This window comes from Chiloscyllium plagiosum, unplaced genomic scaffold, assembly GCF_037043375.1.
Source record: "Chiloscyllium plagiosum isolate Xiang-an unplaced genomic scaffold, Cpla_swu_hap1 HiC_scaffold_9, whole genome shotgun sequence".
NCBI classification, from domain to species: Eukaryota; Metazoa; Chordata; class Chondrichthyes; order Orectolobiformes; family Hemiscylliidae; genus Chiloscyllium; species Chiloscyllium plagiosum.
Window position 1 is genome coordinate 71094345 of NW_028270147.1, and position 20516 is coordinate 71114860.

At 40.3% G+C, this 20516-nt stretch overlaps 1 protein-coding gene across 3 annotated transcripts in view; it reads right to left on the reverse strand.

Moving 5' to 3' along the window:
- The window catches only part of glis1a (GLIS family zinc finger 1a), a 401984-nt gene that overhangs the window by 91066 nt on the left and 290402 nt on the right, over window positions 1-20516 (reverse strand). For 2 of the 3 annotated variants that reach the window (XM_087990768.1, XM_087990770.1), the window contains exons 5-6: window positions 18150-18311; window positions 8265-8375 (exon numbers count right to left, since the gene is read on the reverse strand). In XM_087990768.1, the coding sequence (XP_087846894.1) occupies window positions 8265-8375; window positions 18150-18311 (273 nt within the window). The remainder of the gene's footprint in view (window positions 1-8264; window positions 8376-18149; window positions 18312-20516) is intronic. The other variant, XM_087990769.1, reaches the window with a different exon arrangement.

A 20516-nucleotide genomic window follows, 5' to 3' on the forward strand; every position in this document is an offset into this window, starting at 1 on the left:
ACACTCAAAACCTGTTAAGGGCAATGCAAAACATAAAACGTGATGGCTTTTTTTTGGGGTCTGCTTCATATTTTCTAATCAATCTGTTCAAAGATGTTATTACACAGCAGATGGGACTTAAAACCAGTCCCCAGGCTCAGAGGGACAAACAATACCAGTGCGCTACAAGAGCCCACCTTTGGATGTGCTTCCTATTTTTTTATATCCACATACAACTGAATAGTTGTTTTGTCCCCATGACCAAATCACTGTGACCTTTTAATTATTAACCACCATTAGTAAATCACCCTTGTAGCCAGTTAGATACTTCTGTGCAAAGCGTGATAGGGGCAATTGGATCTGCTTAACATATATCTTTTTAATCAACCTGTTCAAGAATGTTATGACACACTTCTGGAGAGGTGGGACCTGAACCTAGGCTTTCTGTTTCCAAGATGGGGACACAACTGCTACACCCTAAGAGCACCATTTGGGTCTGCTTGCTTTTTATACCCAGTATGCTATCAGTACAACTGAGTGACTTCCCACCACCAAAATCACTATGACTTTTAATTTTTTTTTCATTTTTAACTATCAGGAGTAATCACCCATGTAGCCAATTAAATATTTACACCCAAAAGTCCATTAAGGGCAATACAAACCATCAAAGGTGGGGGTGTGGGGGGAGGAGGAAGGTAGGGAGAGAGGTCAGGAACTAAATAAAAATGGATTTGGAAGGAAAGATAATGCACATGAATGCCCCACGATGCCCCCCTTCCTCTGTAAATGCTTTGAAAGCATTAATGGACACCACATGCTCTCTGTCCAAGGGCAGCCGAACATGCTGAGTTTGCTTTATTTTTTTAAACCAATGCAAGATAGCTTGATTGTGTGTAATGTATCAGAGAGGCCAACACAATGCTCTCATCAGGTCAGGTTCTGCTTCAAGATATTTTCTAATCAACCTGTTCAGAGATGTTATTGAATGTGATCCTCCCAGACCAGGGGTAGGAACACTCGAGGGCCCCCAGAGTCTGCTATTTTCTAGCACAAACCTGGTGGTTTCCTGAATATTTTTCATCCCTTTTTGGAATAAAAAACGTCTAGGACTTCCCAACAATAATAGTCACATTACTTTCTGAAATTGAAAACAGAGACTTGCAGAAATATTCAACATGTCAGGCATCATCTTTGCAGAGAAAGAGTTAAGGCTACAATATGCTGTCTTTCAAGTGGCATGTTTGGAGGCGGCCTGGGCCATTCCTGACATCATTCTGACAGTAGCCACTGTGCCTCCCCAAGGCACAGCTGAGCAAAAACAAAAGCTGCCTCTGATTGGCCAGCAGCTCTCGATTAGTAGGACCATCACCCCACGGGTCCTGACTCCAGGTGAAAGGTTGCTGCTGGCCTCTTAACTTCTGGTCATGATCCAAAAGAAAGGAACACAAATATCTCGCCACCTCAGCAGCTAGCAAACAAGACTCACATTGTCTTCACATGATTCCATCCAATGTTTCTGATTCATGATCTCTCACCAGAATGGGCCTGATAAAAGGTCATTAATCTGAAATGTGAGCTCTCTTATCCCTCAACAGAAGCTGCCTGATATGCTGAGTATTTCCAGCAGTTTTTGTTTTCATTTCAGATTTTGAGCACCCCCCTCCCCCAGTTGTTATGCTTTGACAAACTTATTTCTCAGAGTTGAAGTATTCCACAGGAAGCCCTTTGGCACTGCATTTATCTTGAACCCTGGATTCACCTGATAATTTGTAGATTTTATTCATGAGACAAAAGATACTCTCTAAGCATTGCTCAATAAGGTCCCAAAATATGGAATCCCATTGGTACACTGAATAGAAACATTATCTCTGCGGCAATGAATCTGGAAGATCACAAATTTATGTTACAGGGGAAATGGTGGCAGTGGCCTCAACTGTGCAAGGGAAAAAATGTCCAGCAGGATTTCTGTTCAATTGACACCATAGAGATCCTTGATGGAAATACTGGATAACTAACATCGGGTGGGACAGGATCAGGTGCAACTATGAAATCACTTAAAGTTGAGTGACTCAGCAGCACTTAAGGGTGGAAAATGGTAGCAGAAAATGACCAGCAGCCACTGCTTGATTTGAGCAATTAACCCTCCCTTACTATCTAGGATGACAAATGAAGAATGGGTGAGACAACAGTTGGTTCCCAACCTTTAACAACACAAGTCTGTGTGTTCAAGACAGGATTAAAAATAGGAAAGTAAGCTCTCTAATATGGAGCAGGATTTTGCTGCCAATTTTTTTTTGGGAGCAGAGGTGGGTGGTTCAGGAAAGTTCCAGTGCTGGTAATGGGCTGCTTCCATCGCAGAGTCCTGAACACAACCATTTTCCTGGAGTTTGGGTCATTTGTGGAATGACACCCACCTTCAAGTAACAGGTAGTTTGTTAACTTGATCCAGAGGATAATTAAGAGGATAAATAATCAGGGGACCAATAGAATTTTGCAGTTGGTCTGTGGATGTTTCATGGCATCAGGGCCAGGCAGATGCCTAGCAGCAAACTTCGGGGGGATGCTAATATTCCTGGATCATATAAAGGACCTTCCCCCAGCTCCTCAGGTGTTGCTTTTAGCTGGCTAAAGCAGTGATGATCATAGGCCACTCTGTGGAAGCATTCCCTCTCTACAATGGTGGTTCAGCAGCAATAATAATTTCTTCAGTTTACAATTGCTGAGAGGCCATCTCAAGATGAAGGTGCCCTTCCTCAATTTTCTTTTGCAATAGCAGGCTGCAGTATCCTCTCGTTATCTTTGAAAAGCCTGCTTACCATCCATGGGCAGCTTATGTATTCCCTCTGGCCACTAATTGATCTAATTCTGAAAAAAATTTGCTAGAGATGACAATTTCCAACATAGAGTCATAGAGATGTACAGCATGGAAACAGACCCTTCAGTCCAACCCATCCATGCCGACTAGACATCCCAACCCAATCTAGTCCCACCTGTCAGCACCCGGCCCATACTCCTCCAAACCCTTACTATTCATATGCCCATCCAAATACCTCTTAAATGTTGCAATTGTGCCAGTCTCCACCACATCCTCTGGCAGCTCATTCCATGCACGTACCACCGTCTGCGTGAATAAGTTGCCCCGTAGGTCTCTTTTATATTTTCCCCTCTCACCCTAAACCTATGCCCTCTAGTTCTGGACTCCCCAACCCCAGGGAAAAGACTTTGCTTATTTACCCTATCCATGCCCCTCATAATTTTGTAAACCTCTATAAGGCCACCCCTCAGCCTCCGACGCTCCAGAGAAAACAGCCCCAGCCTGTTCAGCCTCTCCCTATAGCTCAAATCCTCCAACCCTGGTAACATCCTTGTAAATCTTTTCTGAACCCTTTCAAGTTTCACAACATCTTTCTGATAGGAAGGAGACCAGAATTGCACGCAATATTCCAACAGTGGCCTAAACAATGTCCTGTACAGCCGCAACATGACCTCCCAACTTGATTGTGCATGACAATTAAGTGAATATAAATGGAAGACATGGTAAAACCAAGCCTGGTCACATTAATAAGGTCTGGGTCACCATATTTTTCCCTGACATATTCATTGTCAATGTGATTCTCACAGAGGGTCTATTTAATAGTGATATATTTAAAACAGTAGCTAACTGCCAGAACCAGCAGATCATCAGTTGATAGATCCAAAAGCATCATGGCTGGAATAAAATGGGAACTATATTACAATTAATGTTTTATTTGCTTACATAAGGCATCATCAATATTGAAAATACAGAAGACAATTAACAAATTGGTAAAACAAAGAGTGCCTTCTAAACACAGTATAATAAGGTTTCAGTATACAGAACTGATGCACAGCCTGTGTGTTTTTTAGATTAGATTAGATTACATTACATTACAGTGTACAACAAGTCCACACCGCCCCGCCGAAGCGCAACCCACCCATACCTCTACATTTACCCCTTACCTAACACTACGGGCAATTTAGCATGGCCAATTCACCTGACCTGCACATCTTTGGACTGTGGGAGGAAACCGGAGCACCCGGAGGAAACCCACGCAGACACGGGGAGAACGTGCAAACTCCCGGGAATTGAACCCGGGTCTCCGGCGCTGTGAGGCAGCAGTGCTAACCACTGTGCCACCGTGCCAACCACGTTTTAAAAGCCCACATTGTGCAAGGAACTGAAGATTGAGTGAGATGGAGTAAAGTTTATGGTAGGGTTGTTTGAGTATGATTTATGAAAGGGATAGGGTTGATTGGCAAATAGCATCTTCTTATTAATGTTGCCACGAGAACATGTTCTAATTTCTGACTTGGAGAGATAAGACTCAAATTTGCAATCATACTATTTTGCTCATTTCCATATTACCTTGTTAAAAAATGAAAATCCATACCTCTTAAACACAATGTTATGTACCTTCTCCCAGAGCACACGCTGAAGCAAATATCACTATAATCCATTTCCCTGTTTATGTCATATATTAACATGAATGAGCATTTCTGTATAACACCTTCTCTGATGAACAAAATAAGTTGATTTGCAGAGAATCCAAAATTAAAATTTCTCCCAATAATAGCAGACTGGATAATTACCATTTAGAAATTGGATTCTTAACAACATACTGTATTATTCCATACCCCAGTCTGCTGGGAGCTATGTATGCCATCCAATGAAATACTGATCAAAGAGCCAAGTTACCATATTTGACTGGACACATACCGGTAATATTTAGAAGGACTGTTAACATACAGTTTCATTCAATATATGAAAGGATTTATCTCATGCAACTAATGGGCTACAGTAACCTCCAACATTGTATTGAGAGTGTTTCTGTGATTTTGTGAGCTTTATAAAAGGGAACCACATGAGCTGAGTTCTTTAAATTGATGAATCTGAATCTGGGTTTTTTTTTAGTAACAGAAAACACTTGCTAGGTTTGGAGCAAAGTTGAGCTTGTTCGACTCACTGTAGCAAATCATCTTGACATCTATCTTATAACTAGCAGAATGAATGCTCTTGGCAATACTGTGCGAAACATGTACTTCTTAAAACAACTGGAGAGGAAGATTAAAAACAGCAGGAGGAATGAACCCAATAAAGAAGAATTATTGTAATCTTCAATTCCAGATTCAAGAATCTCTGCCAATGCACTGTCACCATGCATAATTCAGCAAAAGTAACAGCACAGCATAAAACACACTGTTCACTCTAGCATCATTGATAATACACACTTCATTACATCTTTTATAAAATTAGAAACCTGGTAATTCAGTTTATTTTGGGTATATATTATGGAAATATTCTTGCAGAATTGTAACTGTGCAGCTTCAGAGAAAATACTTCACTTTGAATTCTTGCTTTCTGTTAACTCATACCAGTTGAATGTTTATGTACACCAGCATGTTCAAGTGGTTTTTCCCTGATAGTTTATTTTAATTTGTGAACCAACTTGTGTGAATGTTATTAGCATATCACAGTCAAGCCATCTTACCCTCATCCAAACATTTACACTCCCCGACTTTCTAACAAAGATATCATAATGGTGATCATACCAAAAAGAAAACTGTGTCGACCATTCAGTCCCTGAGTCTTAATTGCACTAAATAGGATGCAAGTTATAAATTAAATTTCCCTGTCTTCTTTCACTTTAATCTATTTGTTGCCTTCTTCCCAAATATTTTTCTGTTCTTCTTTAAGCAATTCTCCTGTATCTTCACTAGTCACAAAGCACTCCATATTGCAGTAACTATTTGTGAAATATGTTCTTCTATTCACCCCCCCACATGTATTTCTTATCTTCAATTATCAAAGAAAATAATCTACCTATATTTACTTTGCAGATTTCCTTTAGTATTTCTAACACCTTTTAGTAATCTTTTAAATTCCCCTTAATCAAAGATAAGCCAGACCTAATTGTTGAACATTTCTTATAACATAAATCCCTTATCACTGGAATCCTCCTAGTAAATCCGTGCTACATTTTCTTTAGGATTATTATAACTGCTTTTAGCAAAGAGCCCAATATTCCACGCAGTTTTATCAATGGGGGCAAACAATCAGTTTGCAGAAGGTAATTTCTTTGCTTCTGTATTCAATCCCTTCTCTGCCCACTTTTCAGGATTCATGCATCTGCACACCTCAATCACTTTGCTCCTGCACTGCATTGAAAAATGTAACATTTCAATTATATCCTCTATTATTTGCTGTTCACAAAAGCTGATCAATAACAAAAATTGTGGCTTATGTTTCCATACTATTCAGAGATGCTGTAACCATTTAGCACCAGTTTGCTCTGCCATACATCAACTAACAGCACACTCTGAAGTTCAAACCACAAAAGCTTACAGTCTGTAGGGTTCAGCACTATATCATGCAGCCATCAGTAACTGATCCACTTGGGCAGCTGTCATAAACCTATTTAAATTTATTTGACTGAGTTTAATCAATACTTGTGTTATAAAAAAAAACAATACTTGTGTTGCAGAGTGGAGTGATATATCCCCAAATTCTGGCCAAATGCATAAACAGTCTCATGTTCTAAAGAGTGTCTAACAATCCCGTGAACTTGAATGTGGTCACTGTGGTATGAGAGAGAACACTTTCATGACACATCTTCACGAGGCAACATATTCTACTCTAGATTGTTGTCATAGTTTGGTTTCAATGAAATGCATTTCAGAATCAATCGCATACTTATGTTCTCGGAGCTTTCATTTTTTTTTTAGTGTTGAATATATAATCTCCCCTTGTCAGTAACATTACGGACACTATAACAAATTGCCAGAAGACAATGCATGTAAGAAAAATCTTAAATCTAAGGCTCAGCATTACCCACATTGTAGAAAGGCAAACAATTGATGCTGGAACTCTGCACTCCAGAATGTCATGTTCAAAAACTAGTTAATACTCTACGCCAACCAAACCCATTGAATTGCAACAATAGGTGGAATCAGTTACTATCATGACCGCTAGTAGGTGAAGTTAGCAGTTTATGCCAGCTGAATTCATGTTATTTTAGGTCATTTGCTGTCAACACAGCAGAGGCTGAATTTGCGAGGAGCAGGAAAATTGTCGTTTCGGGCAAAAGCCCTTCATCAGGAATGAAGGTAGGGAGCCTCCGGGGTGGAGAGATAAATGGGAGGGGTGTGGGCTGAGGAGAAGGTAGCAAAGAGTACAATAGGTGGATGGGGTTGGGGATGAAGGTGATAGGTCAGAGAGGAGGGTGGAGCGGATAGGTGGGAAGGAAGATTGGCAGGTAGGACAGGTCATGAGGATGGTGCTGAGCTGGAAGGTTTCACCGATTTCCTCATTTCCCCTCCCCCACCTTACCCCAGTTCCAAATGTCCAGCATGGAAACAGACCCTTTGGTCCAACCCGTCCATGTCAAGTCTGCTTTGCCAATCAACAAGACCATATCTGAACGTAATGGTGCCCTCAATTCTGCTTCCCTGTCCATCCTTTCTAACCCTTGATTTCCATTATCAAGCAAAAATCATCCTTAAAAAATCCAATGACCCAGACTCCACTTCTCTCGGGGGTACAGAATTCCGAATAACAACCTTCAGAGAGAAAATGTTTCTCCTTACCTCTATCTTAAATGGGAGATCCTTAATTTTTAAACTGTGTCCCCTTGTTATAGTCTTGTCCCAAAGTAAACAGCCTCTCAGAATTTACGCTGTAGTCTCCCATCAGGATCTTGTGTTTCATAGGATTACCGTTTATTCTTCTAAACCCCAATTGACCCAGCCTTTCCTCATAAGGTAACCTCTTCATCCCAACAATCAGTCAAGCAAACCTTCACTGGACTTTTTTCTAATGCAATTATATCACTTCTTAAATTTAGAAATCAAAATTGTATACAGCACACCAAATGAGGTCTATCTGAGGCCTTATACAGGTACAGGAACACTTCCTTACGTTCATACATGACTTTACTGGCAAGAAACACCAATATTTAACTTGCCTTTCTGACACCCACAGTGATGTTAAGAAAGAGATACAGGATTTTGACCCCGCAACAGGGGAGAAGTGGCAATATATTTCCAAGTCAGGATGGTGTGGAGCTTGGCATTCCTAACTTGCCCATACTTTTCAAATGTCCCAGTGTCCAGCACACTGGGCTTACTCTATCACAAAGCATTCTCAATTGTAAAATAAAGGTGAAAAAGGAGAAGTTAGTTAGTGTACTTTAAAACAGATTAATATTTGCAAAAAAAGTGCTGTAATAATCCCAATACATTACACATTGACCCATCCGATTGTATCTTACCTTCTTACGCACCTGTTGCTGTTTGGCAGAGTGTGCTTTGACATGCTTCCTCAGTGAGCTTGGATCAGTGTAGCGCTTTGTGCACCCTGGGATCTGACAAGCATATGGTTTCTGTAAAGGTTTAAGAGAGGAAGAATTTTACACTTTGCAATAGCTGCTGAGTCTCATTAATACAATTCTGTACTGACTGTGTAACTGTGATACCTTCTGCTGTGAGATGATGAATTATTGCTTCCTGTGCCCAAGCACGTTCAAATCAGAATGCAGTTACTAAATGTAGAAATTCCTCTTTAGTTCAGTCCTGGCACTTGATCAGTAATACATGGTGTTAGATGATAGCCCTGCTCCTGGATTTGATTCAAAACCTGGAAATAGTTTTCGCAACTGTAGCTGTTGATAATTATTACCGGTGGCCAATCGCATAACTATCAGGAAACTGTAAATATAGAACATTTGACTGCAATAACTCATCAATGATCCCATTTATATCTTCCATTTTTAAGAAGTTTTGAAGAAGGTCTTTTTTTCTCTTCAGGTAGACAAGTTATGTATCTCATATGATGTGAAGGATTCTTATCTTTACATCAATGCAAGTTGTAGTGTCATTTGCTGCAATGTTCTTAGGCTAGCGCACAAGGTCAATCCAAAACGTAACCTCAAACAGTGCAGGACCACTGTTGGGAATTTTTAAAACATTATTTAAATCTATTGCTACTCCATTGATACAACCATTATATTGCATTGCCATAGAATCACATTGTCCATGGGCAGAACATCATGCAACAGTTGATAGTGTCAATTAACCTGGTTTTTGCAGAACAACATTCCCAAAAGCATAGCGAGTTTACATTAAGGACTTCCAGATTTAAATTCAAAGTACTATCGTCAGGTGAATAACTGTTTAGATGTATATAAATAACACTTACATTTTCATGTTCATTGTATGGGCAGTAATCTGGCACAGCAGATTGTTCCTTTGTCTAGCATGGTGGTTACACTGCTCATTCGAATGGAACAAAAATTGGGTGAGGTTTATAATGGGCGAGCAGTCAGCTCCGCCAGATTATTGTCAGTGCAAAAACAAAATTTTACCCTATTATATTTAATAATCATTTGTATCATCATCTACTGAAATCATTGAATGAGTAGTACCTGGGCTCTGCAGACAGAGATTCCTTTCCAAAAGAAGGAAAGCATAAAGAAGAGAAGGAAGAATTATAACTTTAAGTTTATGAAGTGCAGACTTAACATCTGAATATTACAACATAAGGTGAAGCAATATCTTCTCTATTCCATGACAAATGTTTTGTAAATTCAAACAGGTTCAGCATCTGTTTTATGTTACTTAATTACAATTCCTCCAACATTCCTAACACATGTTTTATATATTACCTGCCTCGATTATGTAACTGTTGTAAAGGCTTGTTGGTAAAAATCTCCATTCAATTTTCTCTCCAGATTTTTTTGCTGAGCATGGATCGAGATCTCTAATGGTCAAAATGACAATTCTTCATGTGATGCCAAGCCAGGTGTAAGATGGCTAGTGCTCCGTGCGAGATATTGTAGCCAATTCCTATTCTATCCTCACTGGATATTTACATTAAAGAACTTTCCAACAGGAGTCAATGGACGTTATTTCTTTCCACCCCTCTCGAGAGAAAAACTAAGGGCAGCAGAAGTACTACCATAGCTACTTCAAGATTAATGAATTTATGATAGATAAGAGAGGAACCAGAGTACTTGCTGGCCTATGTAACTCATTACTACATTCTGGCTGAGAACTTATTGACTTGAACATTGGAACCATATTTTATACTCTTAACAAAATTGGGAAAGGTGTGCAATACCACATTTAGAAGTGCCTAACATCAAGTTAACAAGAGCTGCTGAACACACTTCCCTTCTGAAAGTAAGTATTCACAGCAATTATTTTTCAAATAAACAGCATCAGCATTGTTGGATTTACGTTATTCCTATTCAATAGCACCTGTTCTGCTACTTATTTTTTATAACACTGTGGATTCAGGTGAATTCTAATGTATATAGCAGGTTAGGTTCAACTTTAAGAGCTAGGTGCAACTTGTGCTAGTTTGTGACAAGAGAATGGTAGCCCATCAGAGCAGGGGTTGTGGTGTTATGCCTTCTGGTTGTCTTTTGGTCCCGAGATGTTTGAAACAATCAGACCTTAAGCTTGAAAAGATGAGGGTTTTTTTTTTTTAATTCAGATGTGCCATGTAAGAAAACTGTAAAGGCCAGCAGTGGGTTACACAAGAACCTGAGTCTGCAATGCAGCTGTGAATGTTGCATTTATCTCAAGCATAATTAATTTCTAACTCTGTTCAGACAATATAATAGATAAAGTCCTTCTTAATTTAAACCTTAATCCCCTGTTCCAGTCATTAACTTTTCTAGCTGAAAGGAGGTCATCAATTGACCTTTTTTGGAAATAAGATTAACTCCCTTTTTAGGGCCCTTTTTAGCATTTTAAAAATACCATTCATGTCACTGCTTAGATGGTAAGAATGTTCCCCCATCTTGTAGATTTGGCATTCGTTGCTCTCAATCAACAGTGAATTATACCTAGTTCTACATTTTAGTAGCCATTTCTGGCATCGAGCTTTCAAACATTTGCCTTTGCCAGTGCTGGTGTGATCTCTTCCAGTGATGGAATGGGGTACTGGTCGCTTTTTATGATTTGATTAAGGTCTTTGGGTTTCAGGTAAATTCATACTGTCCTGTTGGTTAAGAGCATAAGACAGTAAGAAATAGGAACAGGAGTAGGCTGTTCAGCCCCTCAAGCCTACTCCACCATTCAACAGGATCATGGCTGATCCAACGTTCCTCACATCCACTTTCCTCCCCTTTTCCTGTCATATTTGATTTCCCAACTATTTAACATTCTATCGAAGGCTTAAATATACTGAAGGATTCTGCCCAGCCCAAATCCCAACAGTTCTTTGTGGGAAGGAGTTCCAAAGACCCTTTGAGAGAAGAGCTTCCTTCCTCCTCATCTCAGTTTTAAATTGGTGCCCCTTTATTCTGAGACTATGCCTTCTGGTTCTAGACTCTCCAATGAAGGGAAACATCCTCTAAGCATTTACCCTAGCAAACTTCTTAAGAATCCTATATGTTTCAAAGAGATCACCTCTCATTCTTCTAAACTCTAGAATCCCAACCTGTTTAGCCTTTACTCATAAGACAATCCTTCCATACCTAGTGAATATCCTCTGAACTGTCTCCAGTGAAATGATATCTTTCCTTAAATAAAGGGAGCAGTCCTCAGCTAACAAGGGAGCAGCACTCTAAAGGTTTGTGATTTCAAATAAACCTGTTGGACTATAACCGGCTGTCATGTGACTTCTGACTTTGTCCACTCGCGTTGAGACGTCTTCAAAAAGAACTCTAATAAATTATTCAGACACTATTTCTCTTTCATGAAATCCTGCTGACTCTGCTTGATTAGGTTATGATTTTCCAAATATTCTGCCAGTGCCTCCTTAATAATTGATTCCAATACCTTTCCAACAATAGATATTCAGTTAATTGGCCCACAGCTACCCAGTGTATGACTCCCATCTTTTTTTAATTGGGGTGTCACATTAGCAGTTTTCCAATCCTCTGGTATTTCTCTAGAATTCAAGGATTTTTGGAAAATTACAATTAATATATACTCTCTATTTCCATAGCTACGTCTGTTAGGATCTTAGGACACATGCCATGAGAGTCAGGGTATGTATCTGCTTTCAACCCTTTTAAATGGTCTCATACTACTTCTTTGGTGATAGTACTTAGTTCATCCCCTTATTCCTTAGTATTAATGAGATATCTGAATCATCTTCCAAGTAAAGAATGATGTAACACATCGGTTTAACTCTGCTGCATTTCAAAGGCTGCACAATGGCTCAGTGGTTAGCACTGTGTCTCATAGCAGCAGGGACCTGGGTTTGATTCCACTTTCAGGTGACTGTCTGCATGGAGTTTGCACATTCTCCCACTGTCTGCAGGTGTTTCCTCCAGGTGTTCTGGTTCCCTCCTACAATCCAAATATGTGCAGGTTAGACGGATCGGCCATGCTAAATTGTACATAGTGTCCAGGGATGTGTAGACTAGGTGGATCAATCATGGAAACTGCAGAGTTACAAGGATTGGGTCTGGGTGGGATATCCTTTCGAGGGATTGGTGTGGACTTGAATGGTCTGCTTCCATACTGTAGGGCTTCTATAAAAACACCATCTCCCCAGATTTATTTGCTAAAGGACTGGTGTTCATGTTGACCTCACCCTTCCATTTTTATGTATGTTAAAGCTTTTATTATCAGATTTTATGTCCCTTGCTAATTTGTGCTCAGATTTTATTTTCTCTATCTTTATTATCCTTTCAGTCCTCTTTTGCCGGATTCTGAATTTATCACAGCCTTCAGGGCTGTCACTGACTTTGGTCTTGTTATATGCCTTTCCATTTAACATGGTACTCTTCTTAACTTCCTTGGTGAGCCATGATTGGTTTATCCCTCTCTTAGAATCTTTCTTCTTTACTGGCATGTGTTTTTGCTGAGAGTCATGAATCACTCTCTTAAATAAATGTCTGCCACTGTTTACTTACTGTCATTCCTGCTAATTTATCCACCCAGTTCGCTTTAGCTAACTCTAACCTCATTTCTTTGTAATTCCCATTATTTAATTTAAACTCAATTGTTTCTGACCCAAGCTTCTTTTAAATTCTATCATATGTGATCACTACTTCCTAAGGGATTGTTTACTTGGAGGTTATTTATTAAACTTGTCCTATCTCCCAAGACCGCAATTTCCCCCCAGACGTGGTCGACGATGCTCTCCACTGCATCTCCTCCACTTCCCGCTCCTCTGCCCTTGAGTCCCGCCCCTCCAATCGCCACCAGGACAGAACCCCACTGGTCCTCACCTACCACCCCACCAACCTCCATATACATTGTATCATCCGTCGTCATTTCCGCCACCTCCAAACGGACCCCACCACCAGGAATATATTTAACTCCCCTCCCCTATCAGCGTTCTGAAAAGACCACTCCCTCCGTGACTCCCTTGTCAGGTCCATACCCCGCCACCAACCACGTCCACTCCCGGCATCTTCCCCTGCAACTGCAAGAAATGCAAAACTTGCGCCCACACCTTCCCCCTTACTTCCCTCCTAGGCCCCAAGGGATCCTTCCATATCCGCCACAAATTCACCTGCACCTCCACACACATCATTTATTGCATCCGCTGCACCCGATGTGGCCTCCTCTATATTGGGGAGACAGGCCGCCTACTTGCGGAACATTTCAGAGAACACCTCTGGGACACCCAGACCAACCAACCCAACCACCTCGTGGCTCAACACTTCAACTCCCCCTCCCATTCCACCAAGGACATGCAGGTCCTTGGACTCCTCCATCGCCAGACCACAGCAACACGACGGCTGGAGGAAGAGCGCCTCATCTTCCGCCTAGGAACCCTCCAACCACAAGGGATGAACTCAGATTTCTCCAGTTTCCTCATTTCCCCTCCCCCCACCTTGTCTCAGTCCCAACCCTTGAACTCAGCACCTCCTTCCTAACCTGCAATCTTCTTCCTGACCTCTCTGCCCCCACCCCCACTCCGGCCTATCATCCTCACCTTAACCTCCTTCCACCTATCGCATTTCCAACACCCCTCCCCCCAAGTTCCTCCTCCCTACCTTTTATCTTAGCCTGCTTGGCACACTTTCCTCATTCCTGAAGAAGGGCTCATGCCGAAACGTCGATTCTCCTGCTCCTTGGATGCTGCCTGACCTGCTGCACTTTTCCAGAAACACATTTTCAGCTCTGATCTCCAGCATCTGCAGTCCTCACTTTCTCCCATTATTAAACCCAAGGTAGCCTGCTCCGCAGTTGGCTCTATGACATTTTGCTCTCGGAAACTATCCTTGATGCACTATATTAATTAGTTTTCTTGGCTACCCTTTCCAATTTGATTGATTTGATCAACATGAAGATTCATATGAGGAGAAAGTGAGGTCTGCAGATGCTGGAGATCGGAGCTGGAAATGTGTTGCTGGAAAAGCGCAGCAGGTCAGGCAGCATCCAGGGAACGGGAGAATCGACGTTTCGGGCATAAGCCCGAAGAAGGGCTTATGCCCGAAACGTCGATTCTCCTGTTCCCTGGATGCTGCCTGACCTGCTGCGCTTTTCCAGCAACACATTTCCAGCTGAAGATTCATATGACCCAATTATTGCTTTGGTCTTTTTAAATGCTCCTATTATTTGTAGATTTATAGCCTTTTCCACAGAGTGACTACTGTTTGGGGGTGTGTACACACTTTTACCAATGTCTTCTTTCACTTTTTTTTAACATTCACCCAAATGGACTCTCCATCATCTGATCCTAGATCATCTCTCACAACTGTCCTCATTTCATTTCTTATTAACAATGCTACCCCATTCCCTTTTCCATCCCTCTTGTCCCTCTTGTCTCTCTGAAAGGTCAAATGTTGGTGAATGTTAAGTTCCTAGTTTTGATTTTCTTGTAACCACATTTCCATAGTGGCAATGAGTTTATATTCATTTACCTCAATTTGGTTTCTTTCTAACCACAATGGAATTTAACAACATTTGCAAAGTGGTCTCGATGATTACTTTGTTTTCTTCCATCTCTTGCGACTTTTGATACTTTATGTGGGGGCTGAATCAGTCAACCGTTTCATCAAAGAATTCAAGGTGCATTTGCACCAGATCTTCTTTGCTTGGAGGGTATTTTTCAACAGCTGTTATATGTTCAACCCTTAATGTCAACTACTTCACTTCATGGAAGTGAACTGGTTTACTGAGATAGTCTGTAACTCTGTGCAACCACTCAACCCCAGAATAGTGATTGAAAACATACAGTTAATATCTTTTCCTTTGTGCCCCTCTGATCTTGGGTGGTCCTAGCTATCAGATCTCAATTTGCCATACCCTGTCAGCATGACATTGGTTTGATTTCAGAACACCAATTGGATACCCAATTTGCTTTCAAGCTTTCAGGAAAGATCTTTTGCTATAGTCTGAGGGGGATGATGTAACTCTGTGCTCCAGGTTCAGTCCTCAGGTTCAGATTTATAGTTGTGGGCTTATTTATCAGCTTCTTTGTTATCCAAATGATTGTGTGAATTTCTTTTCTCTGGAACCTGTTGTATCCAGACATTTCATGACATTGTATACCAATTGAGTTCTCAAACTCGCAAGCATGTATGGATGTTTTGGTTTCTCTTCTTACCCATTCAACCCGTTAGTCTAACTTTGTTTATCACTTTCTTAATATACCCTGTATATCTTTTCCCAGTGATTAATCTTTACACAAGCTTTGCTAACGGTTTCATACATGGGCAAAGTTAAAAATCACACAATACCAGGTTATAGTCCAACAGGTTTAATTGGAAGCACTAGCTAGTGCCTCCAATTAAACCTGTTGGACTATAACCTGGTGTTGTGTGATTTTTAACTTTGTACACCCCAGTCCAACATCAGCACCTCCAAATCATGACTCATATGTGGGCAATTTCCTTCTGTCATTGAATTTGTGATGGTCAACTATATCTCCTGGATACCCTTCTCTCTGTTTGCTGTACTTTTTGTTTTTCTGCTATTTCACCGCATTAAGCTTGCTGCCTGCCTTTGGTTTAACTGTAGTGTTCATCATTATGGTGGTTATTGACTTTATTTATTGGCTTGTGGCTTCAAGTGGCTCTGATATTATGAGCTTGTGCTTTCCAATTAGTTTCGATACATCAGCATGCACAGAATCACAAATTACTTGATCCAATGGCCTTTCATCCGTGTCTGTAAACTTAGTCTTTCTGGCTACATGTTTAAATCTTGTTATAAAGTTGTTGAGGTCATCCAATTCCTGTCTGAAGCCTTAAAATTCATAGTAGTGGATACGATGATTTTATATTGGCTAGAGATGTATGTTAAATCATGCAAAAAGTTTTGTGTAGATTTCTGTCACCAAGTAAGCTCCCAACTGTTCAATAAATTTAATCCTTCATCTCCTGCCCACAGGAGGATGTAGCTGACCCTCTCATCATTATTAGTGCCTTTTTCGGAATTACAGAATGTCAGTGTGCACTTTGGTTTAAATTTTTTAAATGTCTCTAGACATCATCAACTTTCCAATTCATTGTGTGCTGCAGCTGCGCATATATTTCTGTGCAAGCCAAAATTCCATTTTTGTTTTTGCATGTCAACATTCTGTTTTAGTTTTTCCAGAGAGAGAGAGAAAGAAAAACTAACTCGGATCAATTATGCTGGGCTGGGGGTTGCACAACTGGATCAGATCTTGTCACCAATTAATGCTGAGCACAAATTCTAATCCCACTTGGAGCACTGAAGGGTAGCATAGCCATCCCTGACAGAAGGTTGGTAGACACAAGAAGTGAGATCCTTTTCCTGGTACTAGCTGCCATATTCATATAAATCTTTAAAGGTCCAAGCCTTTCAGGGGTGAGTTAATAAATGAGTGAGCAATTAAGTGGACGAGTGATTGAGTGAGTGACATATTTGTGGGTGAAGTGGATCATTGCAGTTTGGGTGAATCAGTAGGTAAATGAGTGGATCTTATATGAGTCAGTCAGGGATGAAGTCAGGTGGGGAGGGGTAGAGGTTTAATTTGTTTTAAGTCAAGGTAGTAGATAGGTGATTGTGGTGGATGGTCATGTTATCTGTTAGGGTTGAGAAGGGGTTATTGGCATGGCATTGGCTTCAGTGTTCAGATGAGTTATGGCTGATTACTGAATTAAACCAGGCATTAAACTGTATACCATCTCCATGGCAAGTATGCAGGTCAGTCCCACAGATATGGCCCACGTATCCAACGAGATCAATAACCACCATAATGATGAACACTACAGTTAAACCAAAGGCAGAGACTTTTGTAGAGGGCTGTGAAAATCAACCCGTTGGAAGTTTTTAAAATTCCCACGCAATTACCACACAAGTCTATGCTTCAGGGCTTGTGGGGTAATGATGTATATTTTCCTATTTATAACCCATTTCCAATGAGCCATAGCCTGGAAGCTATGGGACACTATTTCCAGCAGAAGTCACTGAATAGCAGGAAGATTTGTTGGTTATACTGTTCAGTGGCACAAAGGCATTCATATTGCCACTAGTCAAACTCCACTAAAATAAGGCAATTCAATAAGCCCAGGGGAACTGGGCCAAGATCTCCTTGCTTCCATTGTCATGAAGCATACAAGAGAAGGTAGTTGTCTTGAGCCAAAAAAGGGTGCTGCTGTTATTTTTGAAGTGCTTCATCTAAGGCCACAGTTGGATATTTGGTCACTTCAGTGCTCCCAATGTGGCTGGTGCTATAAAGGGTGCCTTATGGGAAATCATAGGGTTGCTCTTTCATCCCATCAAAATAAATAGCTAAACAAGTCTTGACTACTCTGATTGTTATTTCCTACCATTCACCCACTGTAAGTAACCTTGATGAGAGCACTGGTCCAGTCATAACAGATACCATTCTATGGACTTCATTACAAAAAAAGAAATCAGAACCATAGAAAAGAAACTGTGAAGTTTGACTTTGACTTTGACATGAAACTTGGTTTAAATATTCAGGACTAGTGAAATTCTAGATCTGTTTAGTGAGCAACTGAAAGAGAAAGGCCTGTTAGCAATTTGTGTCGAACCCTTCAGAACTGGTTTTTGCAGTAGCATTGACTCAGATTGTTTTATAGTTTTATTTCAGTTCCCCTATCCATGTACCTATAGTGGGTTTTTTTTCAAATTTTCAGCATTCTCACTTTTTTTTGTGTGTGTTTGCCTTCATTGGCTGAAGAGAAAAGGAAAGGTGCTGAATAACTACTCATGACAATGTAATGCAAAATATTCTGTATAGCACTTACCGTGTCCAGGTGCGTTCGTTGGTGTTTGGCACGATCGCTGGAGTTGCTGAAAGCCTTCTGGCAGCCAGTATGTTGGCAAAGGTAAGGCTTCTCCCCTGTGTGGCTCCGCAGGTGGATTTTGAGATTTTCTAGTCGAGAAAATGCCTTATTACAGCCTTCGAACTGCAATAAAGTATTAAGAAAACATACATATTACCATGAAGAAATAGTTAATACAGGCAGTTTAGCTACAATGACCACAGTGTAAACTAACAGTTCTCATCCAGTAAATCACCACAGCTTAACATCTGTACTAACTCAGAGATGAAAGAAAAAAAATCTGTGCCATTAATTCAACCTTTCAACACTGACATGTCCTAGAACAGCACAAGATTGAATTGGTTTGTTTTTGCTGAATTACGCTTCATCAACTCTTTCAAAAACATACATTACCTAAGCTGATTTAAATCACACACATAGAGGGCATTTTATTCTCAAAGTGATCTCTCCAAATGTCATGAAAGACAAATTAATAACCTTTTGGGCTTTACTTAAATGAGTAGCTACAAATCTGACTGTTGTCTGGGTTGATTTAGCCTATGTCCTGTTTATACCAATTAATAAGTCATTCCTTCTTCTCCAAGCTGCACTCCAATTTTTTTGGCATGAAACCATCAAATAGGGTGTTTAATAGAAACCAGTGGCTCAGTGGAATAGATAGTAGCCTGGACTTTGCTGGAGCAGGGCATCTTGTGGTACTTCTGGGTAGTTATACATTTTCCTATACTTTACAACTCCTTTTCTTTGCCTATGTCAGTTGCTGAAAGTATAAATTGATGTCACCATTGTGACCCAAATTAATTTGGGTCCTCGATATACGAATGAGAAAGTATATATTTCTTTTATCAAGATCTGTGGATTAAGAAATAAACAAAGGAGACTGTGTAAAGTGAAATAATTGGAGTGCCTTCAATGGCAAATCAGGTACTGAATGGAAATTTTAAAAATGAAACATTGGATTAAAAGTGAAAATTCTCAACCCCTCTCTAATCATTTTGCCGGTTTCTTTAAATTTACATCCCCTGGTTTATGACCTCACACCAAGGGAATCAGATTCTTCCCATCAACTTCACATGGCGCCTCATAATTCTTGCACATCAACTAAATCTTCCCTTAGCCACCTTTGTTCAAAACAGTGCAAGTAACCTTCTGCTCTGATGCTCTATGACTGAATCAAAAAGAACAATACCCTATAGAACTTCATAGCCAGTTCATTGACACTGCCCTGGTGCTTTGGGAGATCTGTGAACACACAACCTAAAGCATTTGAAATCTCTGCTCCTTCACAATTCTCAATATCATACCATTTATTGAATATATCCTTGTATTGCTTGCTGTCTCCAAATGAATTACCGTGCACCTTTCTGAATTGAATTCTATTCATCACTTTTCTGCCCACCTGGCCAGTCCAATGATATCTTTCTGTATTCCAGACTTTGGTTCCTCACAATCAATTTTATAACATCTGCATGCTTCTTAATTATGATTCCTTACTTAAGTCCAATTCATTGAAAAAAGCCACAAAAGTTAAGAGGCACAGTAGTGAACCCTGCTTTCCCCACTGAAAACAGCCCTCTATTCTCAAAGAACCCATCAACCCTTTCCCTTTGTTTCTTGCCTTTGAGCTGATTTTGGATCCAACGTATTATTTGCACTTGGATCTTATGGGCTGTTACTTTTCTGACCAGTCGACCATGCTGGACTGTCAAGACACTTCCTAAAATCCAAAGGGGCTACATCAAATGCAGTTCTCATTGATCCTTCTTGTTGTTTGCTGAAGTAATTCAGTGGTCATAAATGACATTCATTTAAAAACTCCATGCTGACTGTCCTTGATTAATATGCTATTCTAAATGATGATTTAAGCTGTCATCAAAGTTAAGCTGACTGACCTGTAATTATTGGGTCCATCCCTGCCTCCCCTTTAAAACAATGGTGTAACATTGGATGTCCGTCAGTCTCCTGACACCATTCTTGCAGCTAGAGAGGATTGAAACGATGGTCAGAGTCTCTGGCATTTCCTCACTTCTCTTCGTAGCCTGGATGCATCTCACCTCACCCTGGCAGTTTATCTATTTTCAAATAGATAAACTGCCTGTGCACACGTTAACGTTTTGGTCTCAAAACAACCCTACACTTTCCTTAATTATCTATCTGTTCTTTAGGTATTTGTAAAATTACCTTGGGGTTTTCCTCAAATTGACTTGCTAAAAAATTCCATGCCTTCTCCTTACTCTCCTAATTTCCTTTAAATTTCAATCCTGCAGTTTCTATTTTCTTCTAGGCTTTCTGCAGTATTGAACTTTCAATACCTGGCATATGTTTCTT